General features: G+C 42.3%; 1 protein-coding gene across 2 annotated transcripts in view; it reads right to left on the reverse strand.

The window, feature by feature from the left end:
- DAAM1 (dishevelled associated activator of morphogenesis 1) overlaps window positions 1–17,286 on the reverse strand; it is a 149,801-nt gene that overhangs the window by 56,618 nt on the left and 75,897 nt on the right. For both annotated transcript variants that reach the window (XM_054567491.1, XM_054567490.1), the window contains exon 3: window positions 15,009–15,098. In XM_054567491.1, coding sequence (XP_054423466.1) covers window positions 15,009–15,098 — 90 coding nt within the window. The remainder of the gene's footprint in view (window positions 1–15,008; window positions 15,099–17,286) is intronic.

Raw genomic sequence — 17,286 nt, forward strand, 5'->3', positions numbered from 1 at the left:
TCTCACGCGGCCTGTCAGTGAGGCACAACTCAGAGAGAGTCTCTACTGAGAGGGCACCTGGGAGAATTCTGACGCAAATGTACGCCCAAGAAGAAAAAGACCAAGCTATTACTCTCCTGACGGGCCACAGCAAACAGCACTTAAGATTTAGAAATAAAAGACACATGCCATATGAAGCAGAAGTAAACGTGTATAGTCCTTGTTTTATTAAGTATATCTATTTTAGCAAGAGTAAAATTAGTTCTCTTGTCATAAGATTGAAGGCACTTCATCTCTAAAACATAAATATAAGTTAAAAATATTAAAACTAAGTGAATAGGAACCGCCAAGAAACTTTGTGGGATGTTTTAAGACTGTTTAGAGTTTAAAGCATTGTCTTTCAGGCCTCTGGATCACACTCCTGAGCCCCTTCTCCTCTCCTGTGCACCCATCACCTCTTCAAACATCATGGGAACCTCTCCCAGGAGTGTGTGTGAAGCCCCACCCCTCTTCTGAACCCTGGAGCCCTGCTCCTGCCCCTCCTTTGGCCTAGGCAGACATGAAGCTCACTAGAATCAATATACAATGCATGTGTTTCCACAGAGAGTCTCCTGCGATCAGGTCATGTACTCCAGCCTAAAATATTATTAAAGATCCCAGATCATTTAGACTGTTAGTCCCTTTTTCAATCCTCTAAGTTAAAAATTCTATATTGATAGAGGACAAATGTTTAAAAGGTAAAATTATGTCATGAACTGATGTCAAAGATTTTAGTGAACTCATTAACAAATGAGGGAACTGGTAAGAAGGGAATCTAAGGGGCAAAGACATATATAGGCATCTATTTACAAATAGATACAAAACTGATCAATAGGACAGTAGTCAATTGCATAGACAATTTGCATTTCAATGGACAAGAATTATTTGCACTATCAGGTTTTTAAAACAATTTTCAAATTTGTTAAAAAGCTCAACGATAGTGAGAGGTAGAGATCACTCTGCAAAGTGCTAGACAGAATTTTAAGTAGTTTCCCCCCTCCCCCTCCTATTTCAATATAATTACGGTGTAGCAGAGTAACAGATGCATGACTAGTACTTCCTGGTCGAGGAGGACACGATCTACGAAGATGGAATGTGGAAGCCAAGCTGTATAACAAACACTCTGCTCCAGGCTCCTCACACCTACATTGCTTAATTGCTCAGGCCTGCCCAAAGCTCTTGCTCAAGAACACCTACCCCATCCTGACCACTTCACCTCAATTCTGCCTGTTTCCATTGCCTTGTCTCAGCCGTGTGAATCACTGAGTGACTCAAAACCACTGAGACCACTCTGTTCTGTCCCCCTTACATGCACAGCTATACCTGGTCCTCTCTCCTGCCCAGAAATTTGCTGGGCAAATCGCTGAGTACTTCTAGAACTTCTTGCACTGCTCATAAAATAAAGTAAAACAAATGAAAAGCTGTGAGTTCCATGAGTTTAGATCCAAGTCCCATCTTCTCCCACCTCCAGCCAGAAAATAAGCTGAACTTGACCACTGTTGTCTAATAGTTTGGTCTGAAGCCAGATGCCATTTAAGAGTAGCACTTACCATACTTGAGAGCAATATTCACACTATACTTCTGAACACAGGGTGTCTCAAGGGCAGGATAGGAACAGAAACCTTCTAATCATCACACTTAAAATTCACAGCATTGAGCTGAATCTAAAAAATCACTTGCTTTCCTTTTCATTCATTCACTCACCCAATAAACATTTACTGAGTTTTATAATGGCCTAGACACTGTTCTAGGTGTTAGAATACATATATATCAATAAAAGAACAAAGCTCCCTGCTTTCCTTGTTAGTGATCCATGAATATAAGACATGACATGAGACTACTTTTCCAAACTTGAGCCCTGGGAGTTTCTCACAAGATCACAAACTTATTCTGACAATAGGTTCTCAGTCTTTGCAAGTATAGCTACAAAGAACTGTACTCATTTACAGACTTCACTCACTCTTCTCATCGTGACATAAAGAAACAGTAAAATATTAGTAACTTCTGCATTTTTATGGAACTCTAGTTATTATCAATGAATCTTCAAAATAAAAATCAAGTATAAATATTCATTCCTAAACTCTACTGGGAAAAGTGCTTTGAAACATTTCCTTGACAGCCTGAAATGTTACATTAGTTATTTTCTTGTTGTCACAGACTTTGTTTATATTGGTAAAAATCATCCAAAGTTTCTCAATGCCCTGAAATAAAACAGAGCGCACTGAAAACCCAGCTGGCACCGCGGTTCTCAATCAGCTATCGCTTTTGTTCTCCCCGGAATAACACACCCCAGAAAAAACAAGAAAAGAGCCACTTTAAAGACATCTAGTCTCTTGATGGGGAAGAGCAGCAATGAAACAAAGAGACAGGTAACAATAACACTTCAAGAGTATAAAGAAACCAATTGCATTTTTGAAACTGGTCCCTCCGTTCCAACGCCCTCTTCTTTCCTGAAAAGGCCTTGGACGGCTTTACAGGCTTGAAATCCTAAAAGCCGTATGCTGCAGGATCCTGGGCAGAAATGCTCCTCATGTTCTGATATACCTAAAGAATAGTCAACAGTACTTACCTAGAACTAAAAGCTGAGACTTTACATCATTTCCCAAACTACGAGCCATTTGTTTTGTTTATTAACAAGCCATTTCTTTGGCAAAGTACTTCACAGCGTGGAATATGACTGGAGCCTAAAAATCTCAATCAGTAAGACTCAAACATCTGAAGCCAATTTTGGATGACAATTTCCCCTTGTTTTCATGGCAAAGAAAAAGAAACATTCTCCGATTACTATTTTCAGAAATGATACAAGCCCACATTCTCCCATTGCCTATGACACAAAAAGTATACAGGAACATAAAACAAATTATTTCTCTGTAGCTCGTTAAGAGTCAAGTCTTGGACCCACATGTCACTGTGGAGTGCTACAACCCTCGGTACAATCTAGACCAGCTGGCTGGTAAACGTACATGTTTGGACACACATCACTACCCTTATGCAGGGTGGAAATCCAATCAGTGTTGTCAATGGCCTTTGTTGCTTCACATCTTGCTACCAGATTTGCTGCTACCAGACCAGCCTTTCAGAATGCCGTAAAGCAGGTTTTGATGTTCTGAAACCTGCTCTTGGGAAAACAATCAAAGTGTGTTTATGATTTGCAATATAATGCTTAACACGAGGCTATAAAGGGAGGGCTTTGGAAAACAGTAATTAAACTAAGAAGAAAATCAGGGGAAACAGTAAGCCTACAAAGGCATATTCCATTCACGGAAGCATTCTCCGGATGACTGAAAAATGCTAAGACAGGGCTAATTGTCCCCTAGAAGGAGAGTCATAATCATATTTCTGATTTTAAGCCATCATTGACTCTACGGCATACCACCAAATCAATGACAGCATTTTTGGCAAAGAAAATAAAGAAGAAAAGCACCAGCTGGAAGATGCCACTATCTCAGTTATATTTAAATGTGAGGACGTGCAGAGGTGCATCTGAGAAACAGGAAACCTCTGTGCATGGGGACAGAGGAAAGGCTGCTTTAAGTCAAATGCTGTTCTGCACAGCACTGATGAAGAACAAGAGAACTTAGGACACCATAATTTAGAGTCGGTATTCTTTGATAGAGTTTCCACTGTAACCTGTCTAGTTTCACAAAGTACTAAGTTCCAGAAGTATAAGGAATTTGGAGAAGCCTAAATTAAAGGTATTAGCAGCCCATTCTGACTCACACCGGAAGCTCAAAGCTTCTTCCTATTTTGCGGGGGCTGGGGTGGCAAGGGTTCGGTGAAACTGAAATGCACCAAGCATAATATGAGTCCAACAGTATTAAGTCTGCTAGAGCTATTAGTGAAAAGGATATACACATTTATTTATTTCATATAAATATAAATTTATTTCATATACATGCATATGTATATTTATTTCATACATATATATGTGTGTATATATATGAAAAACTCAAAGAGTGGTTCTGTTCTTCTCTGATCTCTTCCAAAGTGAGTTCTTCCTTCCACTGATATTTTTCATAAATCGATCTCATGGAGACACTGAAGTCAGGCAGGCTCGGGGCATTCTCCCTATGAAAGTAGGTGTCACAGCAGAGAGACTGCAGAGAACGATGGGGAGGCCCAGAAGACAAGAGTATGAAATGGCATACTTACATCCAACTACAATCTAGGAACCCTCAAGGGCAAAGGTGGCAAGTATTTGCTGCATATGCCACATTTTCCCATCATGTGTCATGGCAGACATTGCTAATCAGTTGCCACACTATTCTAACGGAATCCATTCATAACCTCTGAATGCTTCTCAAACTGCTCCAGGCTTCAACTCCCAGTTGTTCAGAGTTAGTAATCCAGATAAACCTTTTTTGTCTTCATAGTGTGCTCAGTTAAACAGGAAAGGTAGCCACAGTCCTAAGGACTATTGAAACAAAAGGTGTGCATTTTTCTGGAGCATTTGTTTACTGTGCTGTATGTCCCTCAGGGGTCCATTGGGCTGGTAATAACCAGGCTGGGCAAGCTAATTCTGGATTCTCAGATATGAGATACAGTGAGATCCCTTTCCATCAGAGATATGGCTATCACTCAGAAGAACACTCTCTCATGTGCAATTCTACGCCTGTAGATGCAGAATCCTGGAAGTGAAATCGAGTTGTGTCTATGGGCTTCAATGCACAGAGGCAAGCGGCTCCAATGGCCTCGCACAGTTAGAACCTTGGTTCCACATCAGCACTGCTGACAAACACTCTGTGGCAAAGACGAAGAGCTCCAAGGTAACCATGTACTCCCAACTCTGCAATCAACACACGACAGAATTTGTCCTGTACCCGAATTATCAAAAGGAACCTGCGTAGGAACTAAGATTGGGAAGCCAAAGACAGTGGCTCTGTGGCAGCTGAACACTACCACCCTCCCAAGGGCTCCCATTCAAACCCAGAGCGCCATGCCTCTTTCAGTGACCGGAGTCTAGGCAGGAGTGTTCTCCCCACAGTGCGGCACCAGCGTGGGCAGGAGTGACAAGAACAGAGTGAAAGCTGTGGGAGTTGCTGCGTGAGCCGCTGTTCCAGAGGAGGAAATAGGGCTCCACAGGACACACAACACCCACGCTGCCCATGACTCCACATTCATGGGTTTGTCCAACTAAGAAATCACCTTTTTATTGCTGTTTGAACGATTATAAGTGAACACAAACACGGGGTCATTCTCTCCACCCTCTTCCAGCCTGGTGTTCCCTAATTACAAAGAAAGCAAAGTCCTTGAATAAAGGGCTTACTGAATGAAGAAATGCAAGTATGAGGAAACACCAAAGAGAGATGGTATCCATGAAGCAGATACATATTCACTGCTTTTACAATGTTCTAAAGAACAAAAGAGAGTGTTTCTAGACTGATGAATCAACAATCCCCAAATTCAAAAGCTGACTTGTACGTAGATACTAGACTGGCTCAGAATTTAGGCCTGGGGAATAGACAGACAGCAAGTTGCACACCTCAATTCTTAACATTTGAAAGAGTCAAGGAGTGAAGAAAGAAGACAGGTTTTCTCGATATTTATAAGGAGATGCTCGAGGTAAAGAGGCTCGAGGTTCGAGGAGGAGAAAGAGATCAGGTGTGTGATTTCCAGCCACAGCTAATCTGCTCTGTTGCCCAGCTGTGCCGATTCCGCACCTGCACCTTAGTCACCCGCCAGGGAAGTGGTGAATGCCTCAGCGGAACTTCCTGCGCTTGGTGATCAGTCAAGAGCCTGAGCGATGGAAACACAATTTGTCTAGGGCTGGAACTGAGGGTGTAAAGAGGTCTAGAGGGGAAGGAAGGGTGAACCACAGACAGGAGTTTCCTTTGCAGTCAAACCAAATAGACACAATGCTGGGTCAACTGTCCATTTTTTTGTACTTCTAACACTTTGTACTTCCGTAATTGCTTGATGGGTATTTGAATGGAATATTTTTCATTTTTTAAATGTTGGGTTTTCCTTTTTCAAATGAACACCTCCTATTCCAGTAATGTTTTACTTCAATTTGATTTGCTAAGACATATGGGTGAAAATGGAAGAATTTTAATGACAGTTTCTTGTTCCTAAAATATTCAAACTTATGTAAAATGATTGATTGGGTCAAGGGGAAACAAGTTCTCTCCCCTCAGACAGCACCAGCCTCTCAGACAATTGGCAGCTAATTCACTGGCAAGTATTACCACTTTGGAGGCAATTAAAGGTGAAATGCTCATACTGAACAACCCAGTAATTAGGTTCATACCAAACAACCCAGTAATTAGATGTCTAGCTGTCTATCCCAGAGAAATTTTTGAACACATGCAATATTTTTTAATAATGAAAAATTGAAAAATAAGTATTATCCAAAGGGGGATAAAATAAACTGTGGCATTTTCATGTAATGCAACATTATTGCAGTTAAAATGAAAAAAAAAATTGTTTATGAATCTAAATGTGCAGAGTAAGGCCATAAATAATATGGATGAGGAAAAAAAAAACACATACCACCTTCAAACTAGAAGACACCACTGGGATTCAACTATATTTATGTTTTATGTCTTAAAAAATCCAAGATGAAAATGATAAAATGCTGACATTTGTTAAACAGGGGTGTTTATTATATTCTGTACTTTTTTGTACATTAAAAATTTCACAAAAATGAAATAATCAACCAGGAAATAATAATTTATCCCATGACTTGAAGTTTGTTAGTTTTGTGGGGTTTCTTTTTTAAGAAATTTTAGAAAGTGCCAATTTATTGGAACCTAGAATGTCTGCTCCAGTAACTAGGTTTAAGATTTCTATCAATAACAATATCTGCAACTGTGCTGAAACATTGTTTTATAATCTCAACACTGAAGTTTTGTTTTGTTACCTTAACTTCAGAAATCACACAGCTAGATCACACTATTGAATTTTAATATTGCACCTTGGAATAAATTTTGTTGCTAAACAGGACACTTGTAAATCTGGCTCACTTCAATCTAATAAGTTACTTATTGCTGAAAATTGACTTGTTCAATGAAATCTCTAAGTGTTGTGTCCTTTCACTACCAATATTTCAAGCCTGAATAACCCCAACAGCAGACTCCAGAAGGTGACCACAGTATTTTAGATTTGTTCATTTGTCCATGAACCAAAGAATAAAGATGGATATTCTTTTGTTTCATTCTATGGTCAAGTCTGCTTACTGCTCCTTCATTTCTGAAGCTGGGCACTGAGGGTCAACATTTATGAAAAGACATTCTTTGACACCACAAGGCAGGCGTGGCAAATACACATGGCTGCAGTGACAAAACTGGTAACATTGGGGGGAAAAAAATCCCCTGATCCGGTGTTATTGAACAAAGGGATTACAGGAAGAAGAGGCAAATACACACTCATGAACAATCTGCCCTTACTCGTATGTAACTTTAGGTTAAGGGCTGCTGAAGTAGAGAATCCTTAAATTTTGAACTCCAAATCTAAAATTTGGTGTTCAATTTTGTTAACATTGCTTTTGTAATAAAAACAAAATAAAGAAAAAAAAAAAGAATCACTGGCTTTGAGATTATGCTACTTACTGGGAAAAGGGCAAACAGAAGCTCGGCTTCAATGGATTTCTGGGCAGAAAACTAAGGAAATCTCATCAGACCCAAAATCACTGTTTTCATAGTCACTGCTTAAACCGATAAAGGATATTGAAAAACTCTGGGTGGTTTACAGATTCACCTTTGTTTTAATGCATCCAGGTAGGAGTAGAAAAAGAGAAACAGAAAGGGTCCCTAAACTGGGGGACGCAGCGGGGGGGAGGGGCGGGGGGGAGTCAAGGTTGTCTTGACTACACAAGCACTGGTTGCATTTTAAGTAATATTTATTTTTCCTCCTAATTTCAATGGAAATATGTGGTGGCTTTCTAATGTTCCAGCTGGCTACGCTGAATGAAACCCTTTCTTGTGGGTTTCCGGATGAGACAAGAGAGAGTCTCTCTCACGGGAGACGAGGAGGGAAGCCAAGCGGCCGCCATTTTGTGGTTCACCCATGCTGCCCCTATGCTGGCTCCTCCCCTCATTGGTGTGCAACTGCCCCTCCTCTCCCTGGAGCCTCGTCTTCGGAGCCCGGTGTGTGCGTGCGTGCGTGCGTGCGTACGTACGTCCAACGCCATGACTAAAGCTCAGGCTCCTGTAGGACGGCCACGTCAGAGGCAAGGCAGCGAGAACTGACACGCGCTTCAGTCTGTCCTTGTGGGCTCCAGCCTATTCTTGCTCTCCCCCAGATTGCGTCCACCTTCCTTCCCAACTGCCTGCTCCTCGGACATGAAGCTCCAGTGTTACGTGCAAAGACAACAGCTGTACAGCAAGTGCTGAGCCAGCTTCCACGATTACGTCAGGGCAGATCTCTCTGGGGGTGGGGGTGGGGGTGTCCCTGCTCTGACTGAAACTTCACTCATACAAAATATATTGTATGCATGTTTTTTATTAAGTCAGGAAAACAATATCCCCAGGTAGAAGGGAGAAGAACTAAGTGCTGTGGAAATTTTGTATGAAGGCTATCAATCACCATAAATCACCCAGAGCAAACCCCATGTTTGTCTGACTGCCTACTTTTGCAAACTTTTGATCGTACTGGTAACGGTTTTGTGTCTTTTTCTTAAGCTTATTATTACATGCTGAGCAGTTTCCCATTCCATTAAAATTACTTTGAAAATAGGACTTTTCAGTGGCTGCAGAGACTCTGTAATGGCTGTGTCCTGTAATGCAACCATCCTACTTGAAGTTGTTTACAATCCTGGGCTTTCAGAGATAACACTGGAGAGAGCACTGCACACAGTTCTTCACCTGTATCTTTCACTTTCATCACTTCTGTGGGATGAACTCCTAGAAGAGGAATGTTTCGGGATCTGGATACATAATATCAAATGGTTTCCATCACCATCTTCAGGTCAGTCAGCATCTCATATCTAAGCCAATGTTCAAAATATTTATCAGCATTACAGCGTGGGCATCAAGGAACTGGGACCAATGATGCACTACGGGAACAGGACCCTGGAGTCCCCTGCTGTGCCATGCTAGGAGTTAACCCTTGAGTTGGGGAAGGGTTAGATTGTCAGTGTGGTTTTACTGGGAGGGTTTGAGGCAGCTGCCCTTTACCAACTGAAAGCTGGTAATATTTCAATCGATACTATAGTTCCACTGGGGTATAACCAGTGAACATCAGCTTGTGTTGAAGTTCCTACCTTTCTCTTCTCCAGGCTGAATAAACCTCAGTTATTTCAGTCTCCACCCCCACCCCCAGTGTCTTTATTTTTCCAAAGTTTAAGCCTCTTTATAGATTTCCTTAACAAGCCCTACAAATTGTGTTTAGTAAAGATCAGATTAGGCCAACAGTCTAAATTTGGCCTTTAAGCATTGGCAAAAGCAACAAAGAACAAAGTATAAATCAAGAGAGAAAGTATACAGTGCATGCAAACATAGCTCAACAGTTGGAAAAGGAGCCTGTTTCTAGATGATGGGATAAAAGCAGGAAAACATCAGCTCTTTCGCTGGAGTAACCACTGGATCAGTCAGAGTGATGAAGAAACTCCGTCACAAACATTCACCCCCAGAGCGTGGTGGCTCCTTCCTCTCTGCCCCAGAGCCTGTCTCCTTACCCTATATCGCAGCTTGTGACAAGACCTGGCAATTATTTGATTTTGTCTGCTTTTCCTACCAAGACGACTCACTCCAGGAAACTGACGTACTGGTGTAATCATCCTCAGAACCCAGCCAAGAGTCTGCCCCACAGAACGTACTCAATACACATTAGGTGGTTCACATGCCAACCTGCCCTTCAACAATTCATTGTTTCATTAAGTGGAGTACCTAATATTCCAAGTTTGTTGTTTCTCACTATTTCAATCTGGGATTATACACAAATCCTCATCTCTCATAGCCAGGAAATAGGTAGATAAGGCAGGGAGTTTCAGACGCAGAGCCTGAAAATGCCCGTTGTCCTCCAACTACGGTGCCTCCCTCATCTAGTCTTTAGAGAAATAGAGGGGGAAAGACCTCCCAATCCTACTTCTAATTATCACTCCTTCTGCCACTTTCTTTAACCTGTTTGCATTACGAACACAAATGCCAACTGTAATCCATTGTCGGGGTGAAAACTCAAAAGGAGGAGACCAAACAAAGTACTTCTCAAGAAGTCTAGAAATAGCGTTACTGAAATCTAGTTTCCCCTTTGTTTACTGCTTCCCTCTCCCAAATCTTGACATTTAGCAAAGCAGGCACTGAAAATTCAAAGCTCACTCTAATGGTTATTCAAACAACTACAGTAAAGAAAGAAGAGGATGTCTAACTTGTCCTTCCTTTCAAATCTTTCAGGTCGAATGCCCAACCATTCATGCTTCTCCTCCCAGCAGATCCACAGCAGCTTCTAATTAGGGTACTGGGAACAGCTAAAGGATTAACGTCCCATCTTTCTTTTCCAGCTGGTTTGTTTGACAGTTATGTGGAAAACTGATGATTCCTTTTGTCTTTAATTCGACCACTTTAGCACATGTTCCTTTAAATCTGTGTTTTGATTAAACTACTCTGTCCTGGTGCCCCAAATGCAGGAGGCCTCAACTTTCAAGGAACTGAAAGCAGCACATCCTGATGACCATACACAACGCAGTTTAATCTCTGTGTGTGTTCGGTGAAAGGAGTATTCCTTTCTGGGGAGAGGAGTGGGAAGGTGCTCCAATTAGGATATGCACTTTTCTAGATGTCTTCAAAATCAGTACACTGTGCAAATCACAACAGCTGAACTACAGCCAGGCGAGGCAAGATTCTGGAATAATTTAATTAAACTAGAGTCAAACATAAACTCAACAGTAGAGTAAAAATCCACCTTCTCCAAAGTAAACCCCAAAAGATACATAAATGTAACATGAAGACTACAAAGCCTTGTATTTAAGCCTTGGCTTTAGAGATCAAAAATGAAAGGAGGAAAAATTAGGTCCTGATCTTTGCCTTAATATCTGATGTTACTACAGCTGACAGTGTCTAGCCCCATTCACTTACTTTGCAGAGTCAGAAGCTCAAGGAGGGGGAAAAGTGTGTTCTGGATACTGCTAAGGACTGGTTAAGTGACATGACTACTACAAAACTCAAGGAGGGGAAAAAGTATGTTCTGGATACTTCTAAGGACTGGTTAAGTGTCACAACTCTTACAATTGCTCCAGTGAAGAGCTGCAATTAAAGAAGATTCCTGCCTGTGCTGATAAGATTGCTGTGGCCATAATACAGTAGATATTCCATTTTGTTTTCTCCTCTCGGAAGACCAACTCCTCACTTTTCCCAGGGTTTAAAAATCATGTTAACAATAAGCAAATACAGCATGGCCAGATGCCTTTCGTGGTCAGATGGTTCATTGTTTAAAAAGCTTCAGTTTAAAATCCAAAAGATTGTTAACAGATGCAGTTTCTGGCTGGAGACTGGGAAAAACCTCACTTAAACAAAAGAGTATGTTGTGATTGGAACTAAAAAGGGAATTACCTTTAAAGATAAGAACCACAAACATTTCCTATTTGAAAACACTCCCCTTCCCCCCACCAACAGGACCTTTTTTAGGGACCTTTCATGAGAGTTAAAAAATTTGACAGTGGATTGCTGTGTATGACAAACCATGGCTGACCAACCAGTCCAGCCATTTCTACAGATTTGTTTGGACTTTCAACAAGGCCACAGCATCCATCTCTTGCTCTCCCCCGGATTACTCAATTAGGCAAAATTCCAATTAGTTTCTTTCCAATTCCTTTAGCCCCAGAAATACTTCTGCTGCTTTCATTTTGGCTCTGAAAATAGGTTTTCAACCAGAGACTTAGATAGAGAAGTTTGAGAAATGAGCACAGAGCTTGATAAGCAGATAGACACTGCTGGGACTCTAGTCACTATTGGATGGAAAAGAGCCACTTGGCTGAAAAAGATCTGGCCCCATCTTCAGTTCCCAGTCCTGTGCACTTTTAAACAGAAAGCCTGCCTTTCACCTACTCATGTGTCTGTTTCTGTTGGCTTTCATGGGCCCTTACCCTGTGCCTTCACCCTGTGCGAGAATGTCTGTAGTGCCCTGGTTCTGATCTTGAAAGATGGGAAATCTGAAGGGAGCTGTAGGTAGAGAGCTTTCCCTTGGCCTCTGGTAGGGCTTGCTAGTGGCGAGCTTAATTCGAAAAGGCTACACAAAAAATGGTTCAAGAAAAATAAACCATTCTTAGTATTAAGGAGAGCCACCATGGCTCCATTCTGAGATGGCCAACCTGTCCTGTAGAAGATCACATTCTCAAAAGAGAAGTAAACATCATGCCCATTCTGTGCTTAGGTGTTTGTGTTCTCTTATTCATTGAGTTATTTCCTGATTTATTAACAGTCAAAAAGGTCAGTTTTGGGCCCTGGCTAGGTAGCTCAGTTGGCAGGAGCGTTGTCCCAATACAACAAGGTTGAGGGTTTTATCCCTGGTCAGGGCGCATACAAAAATCAACCAATGATGCATAAATAAGTGGAACAACAAACCGATGTTTCTCTCTCTCTCTCTCTCTCTCCCCCACCCCGACCTCATCAATAAAGTATTAAAAAAAAAAAAAAGGAGGGGGTTAGTTTCAGACCAAAGGCACAGCACGTAGTTTTAGGAGTCTGATAAACTCTAATCAAGAAAATCCTTAGCACAGCTTCCATCTATTTTAAAGTGAGGTAGATCTATAAGCCCATGGGACTCCCCAAAGAGTTAAAATGGCTTTCCTCCTCTGCTCTGCCACTGCTAAGTCACACAAGAAATCCAAGCTGCTGGAATGAAGCTAGCAGGAGAACTATATTCTCAAAGAGCTGTGCAATCTGGCCAGGTACTCACAGGAAGGGGCCATCCATCAAGAAATGGGATTCTGAGCCAGTGGCCACATCCATATCCATCCTCCTACAAAAACCCCACCATGAGCACAAGAGACAAGGTTTGCAAGGGGATTTGATAGGCCTGGAAATTGAAAAATGAGCAGCAGCTGCGAGCCCGAGGTCATTACTATTCTCTAGGGTTTGCCTTTTCTAATCTAAGGGGCAGTAGTTTCCATGATTAACTTTCAATTGCTGTCAAGGGTGTAATAAAATCTGGGAAAGAAGAAAACTTTCCCCTCGGTAAGCTGCTCCCATTTTCCTGCCCTTTCCTTTCCTCCAGTGCATATTTCAATCCCCACTTCATATTGCTTCCTAATTTTGAGGAAAAAAATCTGTTCTTGGATGAGCCAAAATAGACAATGTCCTCTGTGTACACAGGCACTTGAGGACTTTGCTTTTTCAGTTCTAGGGGCCAAGAGGATGTGAAATGTTCCCTTGTTTCCAAACACCTTCCAATACCATTACTTGCAGAACTGAGCACATTATATTTTATTTTAAAATTCTCTACCAGTGTATTATGTCTGCTTCCTGAATCATAACAATCAGTTCAATGAAAGAGAGGATTCCTGGTTGGTAAGATGTGTACAAAGAGAATGGGGGAAAGAGGACATAGTCACTGACAGACACATCTTCCTGGTTATGACTGGATCAGGAACCCTTAAGACAGCAACATGGTCTGACCTGATAGCAGCTTGAAGATCACACTGGGAAGCTACAGCTGGACGCATCTCTCAGCAATGGCCCCGGGAACCAAACCCTGCACATAGTTTTACCAACTGTAACTGCTCAGGTGGAAAATTAAATATGCTTCAAACTGTTGACAGTTCAGTGTAACAGTGATGATAAGTTAGTGGTTCACTCATCAGACATTCATTTCAAAGTATCGGAAGCTGCAGTTACAGAGATGAGGAAGTCATGGTGCCTCGCCACCAGGGGCATGAAGTCTGGCTGGAGAGGGGCACAAGCAGGCTCATCCAGGAGAAGGGCTTCCGCCAGGGTGGCATACCAATTCACAAGGCAGCAAAGAGGGGATGGAGGGGCTGAAAGGCAGGCACGTGGGCAGATGGAGGCCCCGAAATGCATACAAGTCACCTAAGAAAAGGCTTCCCTGATGGAGACTGTGTCTTGAAAAGATACTGGATTGCTGCCATCTGTTCTTACTTCCCTGGGACAAGAGTGAGTAATCAGAGTGTCCACTGCCTGGTGGAGAGAGGTAACATTTCTCCCAGGTGCCATCCCTGCCCTTCCTGCTTGCCCCAGCTTGATTCAAATCTCTGTTGGAACAGAAGGGAAGGGAAAGTGCCTGAAGATGGCCATGAGCAGGATTGGTTCCAAAAACGGGATGGGAACAGTCCAAGAATTTGCCCCAGGGTTTAAAAGATGGCAAATGGAACTCGATCACGGGAGATACAATCCATAGGGTGATGTCATGGAGTAAAAGCTTCAGTGTTTTTGCTGCCAATACCCAGCCTCCCCTTCTATGAAGGCAACAGAACACTCAGCTTTTAAGTGGGGGTGACCACCCAAATAAAGACCGTGTTCCTTGCACTGGGGTGTGGCCATTTGCTAACAGTGAGATATGAGGGGGAATCGAGATGTGTAACTCCCGGCACACGTCCCTTAGAGTGGAGGTGGGGAAGTTTTGCCTTCTTTCCCTTTCCTCCACCCTTAGTTTGGGATGTGAAATGGCTGGAGAGCCACCATGAGGACAAGGCCTTAGAGATGGTGAAATGGAAAGTTGTTAGAAGGTGGTCACAGACAACCGTGACCCCCACAATACTAGCCCTAACCGACCTATATATAAACTTTTACATAAAGAGTGGGGTGGGGGAAGACTTTGATCGTTGTGTAAGCCAATGTTATTTTTGGGTCTCAGCTGTACAGGATTATAAATAACAGTTACAGGTACAAGGTAGGGGTGGGCGTGTCCAGGGAAATGTTGATAAAAACAACATCCAAGGAGTTGGCATGTTGCCGAAGGTAGTGCCAAGGACATGGCAGAACATGTTCAATCCTGTTTGTACACTATAAACAGCTGCCTGAATTCTGGTGGTGAAATGGGAGAGCAAAGGGAATCAAAACTGAAAATTTTCCAGTTAACCATGTATACAATGGGTATCTTACCTTTTTCTTGCTACAGTATATCTGCCATTTTTTCTCCGCTGGAAGTGCAAACATGGCTTCCCTGTGTTTGTCTGTGAGATCAAGTTCATCCTGAGGAGAAAAATAATAATTAGTATTTCATTGATTATTTGTTACCTTGTAGAGGAAGTTAGCTTCATCAGGGAAGAGAAAAAACAGCAACACATATCTAAATGAGCTCAGAAAAGACCAAGAAGCGAAATTAAGGTATATGTTACCACCATTAAGAAAGCACATCCCTCACATGGGGCTTGGCACCGAGCACAGCAAGAGGGACAAGGCCCTGCACTTACTGAAGGGTGTGCAGAAGTGGGCTGAGCACAGACAGGATTACCCTGAGCCATGTGCACTGCTGCAAAGGATCCACTGATGAGGAAAGGCCAAAAAAGGCCAAGTTTGAATGGATGAATCATAGTACAGATCAGGATCGGCTAGGGATGGCTCCACAAGCACTGAATGTCAGGCTGGGGCCGAAAGGACTTGGCTGTGATAACGGGAGTGAAGGAATAGAATCAAAGACCAGGATATGGTCACAGACTTGGTGCATTTGGGGGACACAAACCAGCTTGGCTAAAGCACTGGGATTATGAAAAGCGTCATCACATAAAATTTAGAAAAGCAGAAAGTGACCAGTTTGTGGAAAGTCTTAAATGCCAGATTAAGGGTTTAATTGTCTTGACCAAGAAGATCCAGTGAAGGTTCTGAGCAACGGAGTGACATCTTCATCACCATAAACTCCACTGCTGTTTATTCAGTTCTTCGTGTGCCAAGCATCGTGCGGGCATTTTCTCATTTTGTTCTCACAACAACCCTAAGGGCTCCACTTATTATTATATACTCCTTGTAATAATACTCCCTGTCTAATACAGCTGGGGAAAATTTAGGCAGAAGACTGGGTAAGTAACTTGCTCAAGACCACACACCTGGTAAATGATGGGCTGGGTTTTGAGCCCAGAGCTGTCTGACTCCAGAGTCCAGACTCTTGGCCTCTCAGACCCGTGTCTGGAAACATTAATTTTACAATGGTGTGCAGCATAGATTGGACACTACGGGAAGGCAATTTACAAACATCTATAACTCATGAATAACAACAATGAGATAATGAATATAAAGTGCTTAGAGGAAAGTTCTTGGCATTTAACAACTCATTCCACAGTTGGTAGTATTATTGACCCATTATTGGCCCATCATTGGCCCATTATTGGCACACTGGTCCATTTTTATCCCTATAGGGAAAGTTCCCTAGTTGAGGGCGGCAGATTACTGGGTGTAAGACATATAAAAAGATGCTATTAAGTTAATGCAGAATTAGGTTTCGATCCCTGAGAAGTATAAACAAGTTCCCCCTCTGGATGCCTTTGGTGTGTATCTGCAATTCTGCCATTCATGGTTACTGACTTTCTATCTCATACTCTTACCTCCATTTAGTCATCAAGTCCTATTTCTGCCCTGAAAAGTCTCACGAGTTTCCCTTTGTGCGACTTTTCATTTCCAGTGAAACCACCCAAACCTATGCCCTAATAGCCTCTCCCTTGGCTTCCAGCAATAGCCGCCACATGTTCCTCCCTACCCTTCCACTCCTTCCTACAGCAGGGCCAGAATTCATTAAGGAGTGAATTCTCCAACTTGAATCAGAATCACCGAGAGGACTCCTCACGTCCCTGATCACCCAGTGCGTAGGACTGAGCAGGTGGGAGGAAATAGAAGAATTTCCTTTTCTATTAAGTTTCTAAGTGTTGCCAATGCTGCTGGTCCGGGGACCACAGAGCACCAGTGCTGGTTTGAGCTCCCGGTTCAAAACGCTTCTTTCATCCCACATAACCTGCAAAATGAATTATACATTCCTCTCCCTGCTTTGAGGTGTTCCGTGTATAACCCCGACTTATTCTGCCAGGCTTGTTCTTGTTATCCTCTGAAGCCCTGTCTTGATTAACACCCACACCGAGGCCTAGCCACTCAGGGCCTAATACATGCTGGCTTCCTGGGTAAATTTTAATCTCATTAAACTTTTACTTTCTCATCTAGGATAGGCATATCTTTTCTCCTGCAGGGCTACTGTGAGGATTAGCAACATCAACTAAGCATATAGTACTGCCTGACAGGGGTTGGGGTAGGGAGGGATGGAAAACTGTACTGTTGTTATTTCTCAATGTGTAAGCAGAAATCTTCTTTAGGAACAAAGGTAAACTCTTAAGTCACTAAAAATATACCCACATTCTATCACATCCTAACCACAGAAAAGCTAGTTAAGAATGTCAAC

This window comes from Pteronotus mesoamericanus, unplaced genomic scaffold, assembly GCF_021234165.1.
Source record: "Pteronotus mesoamericanus isolate MK-2021 breed Mesoamerican mustached bat unplaced genomic scaffold, CSHL_Meso_final contig_182, whole genome shotgun sequence".
Lineage (NCBI taxonomy): Eukaryota > Metazoa > Chordata > Mammalia > Chiroptera > Mormoopidae > Pteronotus > Pteronotus mesoamericanus.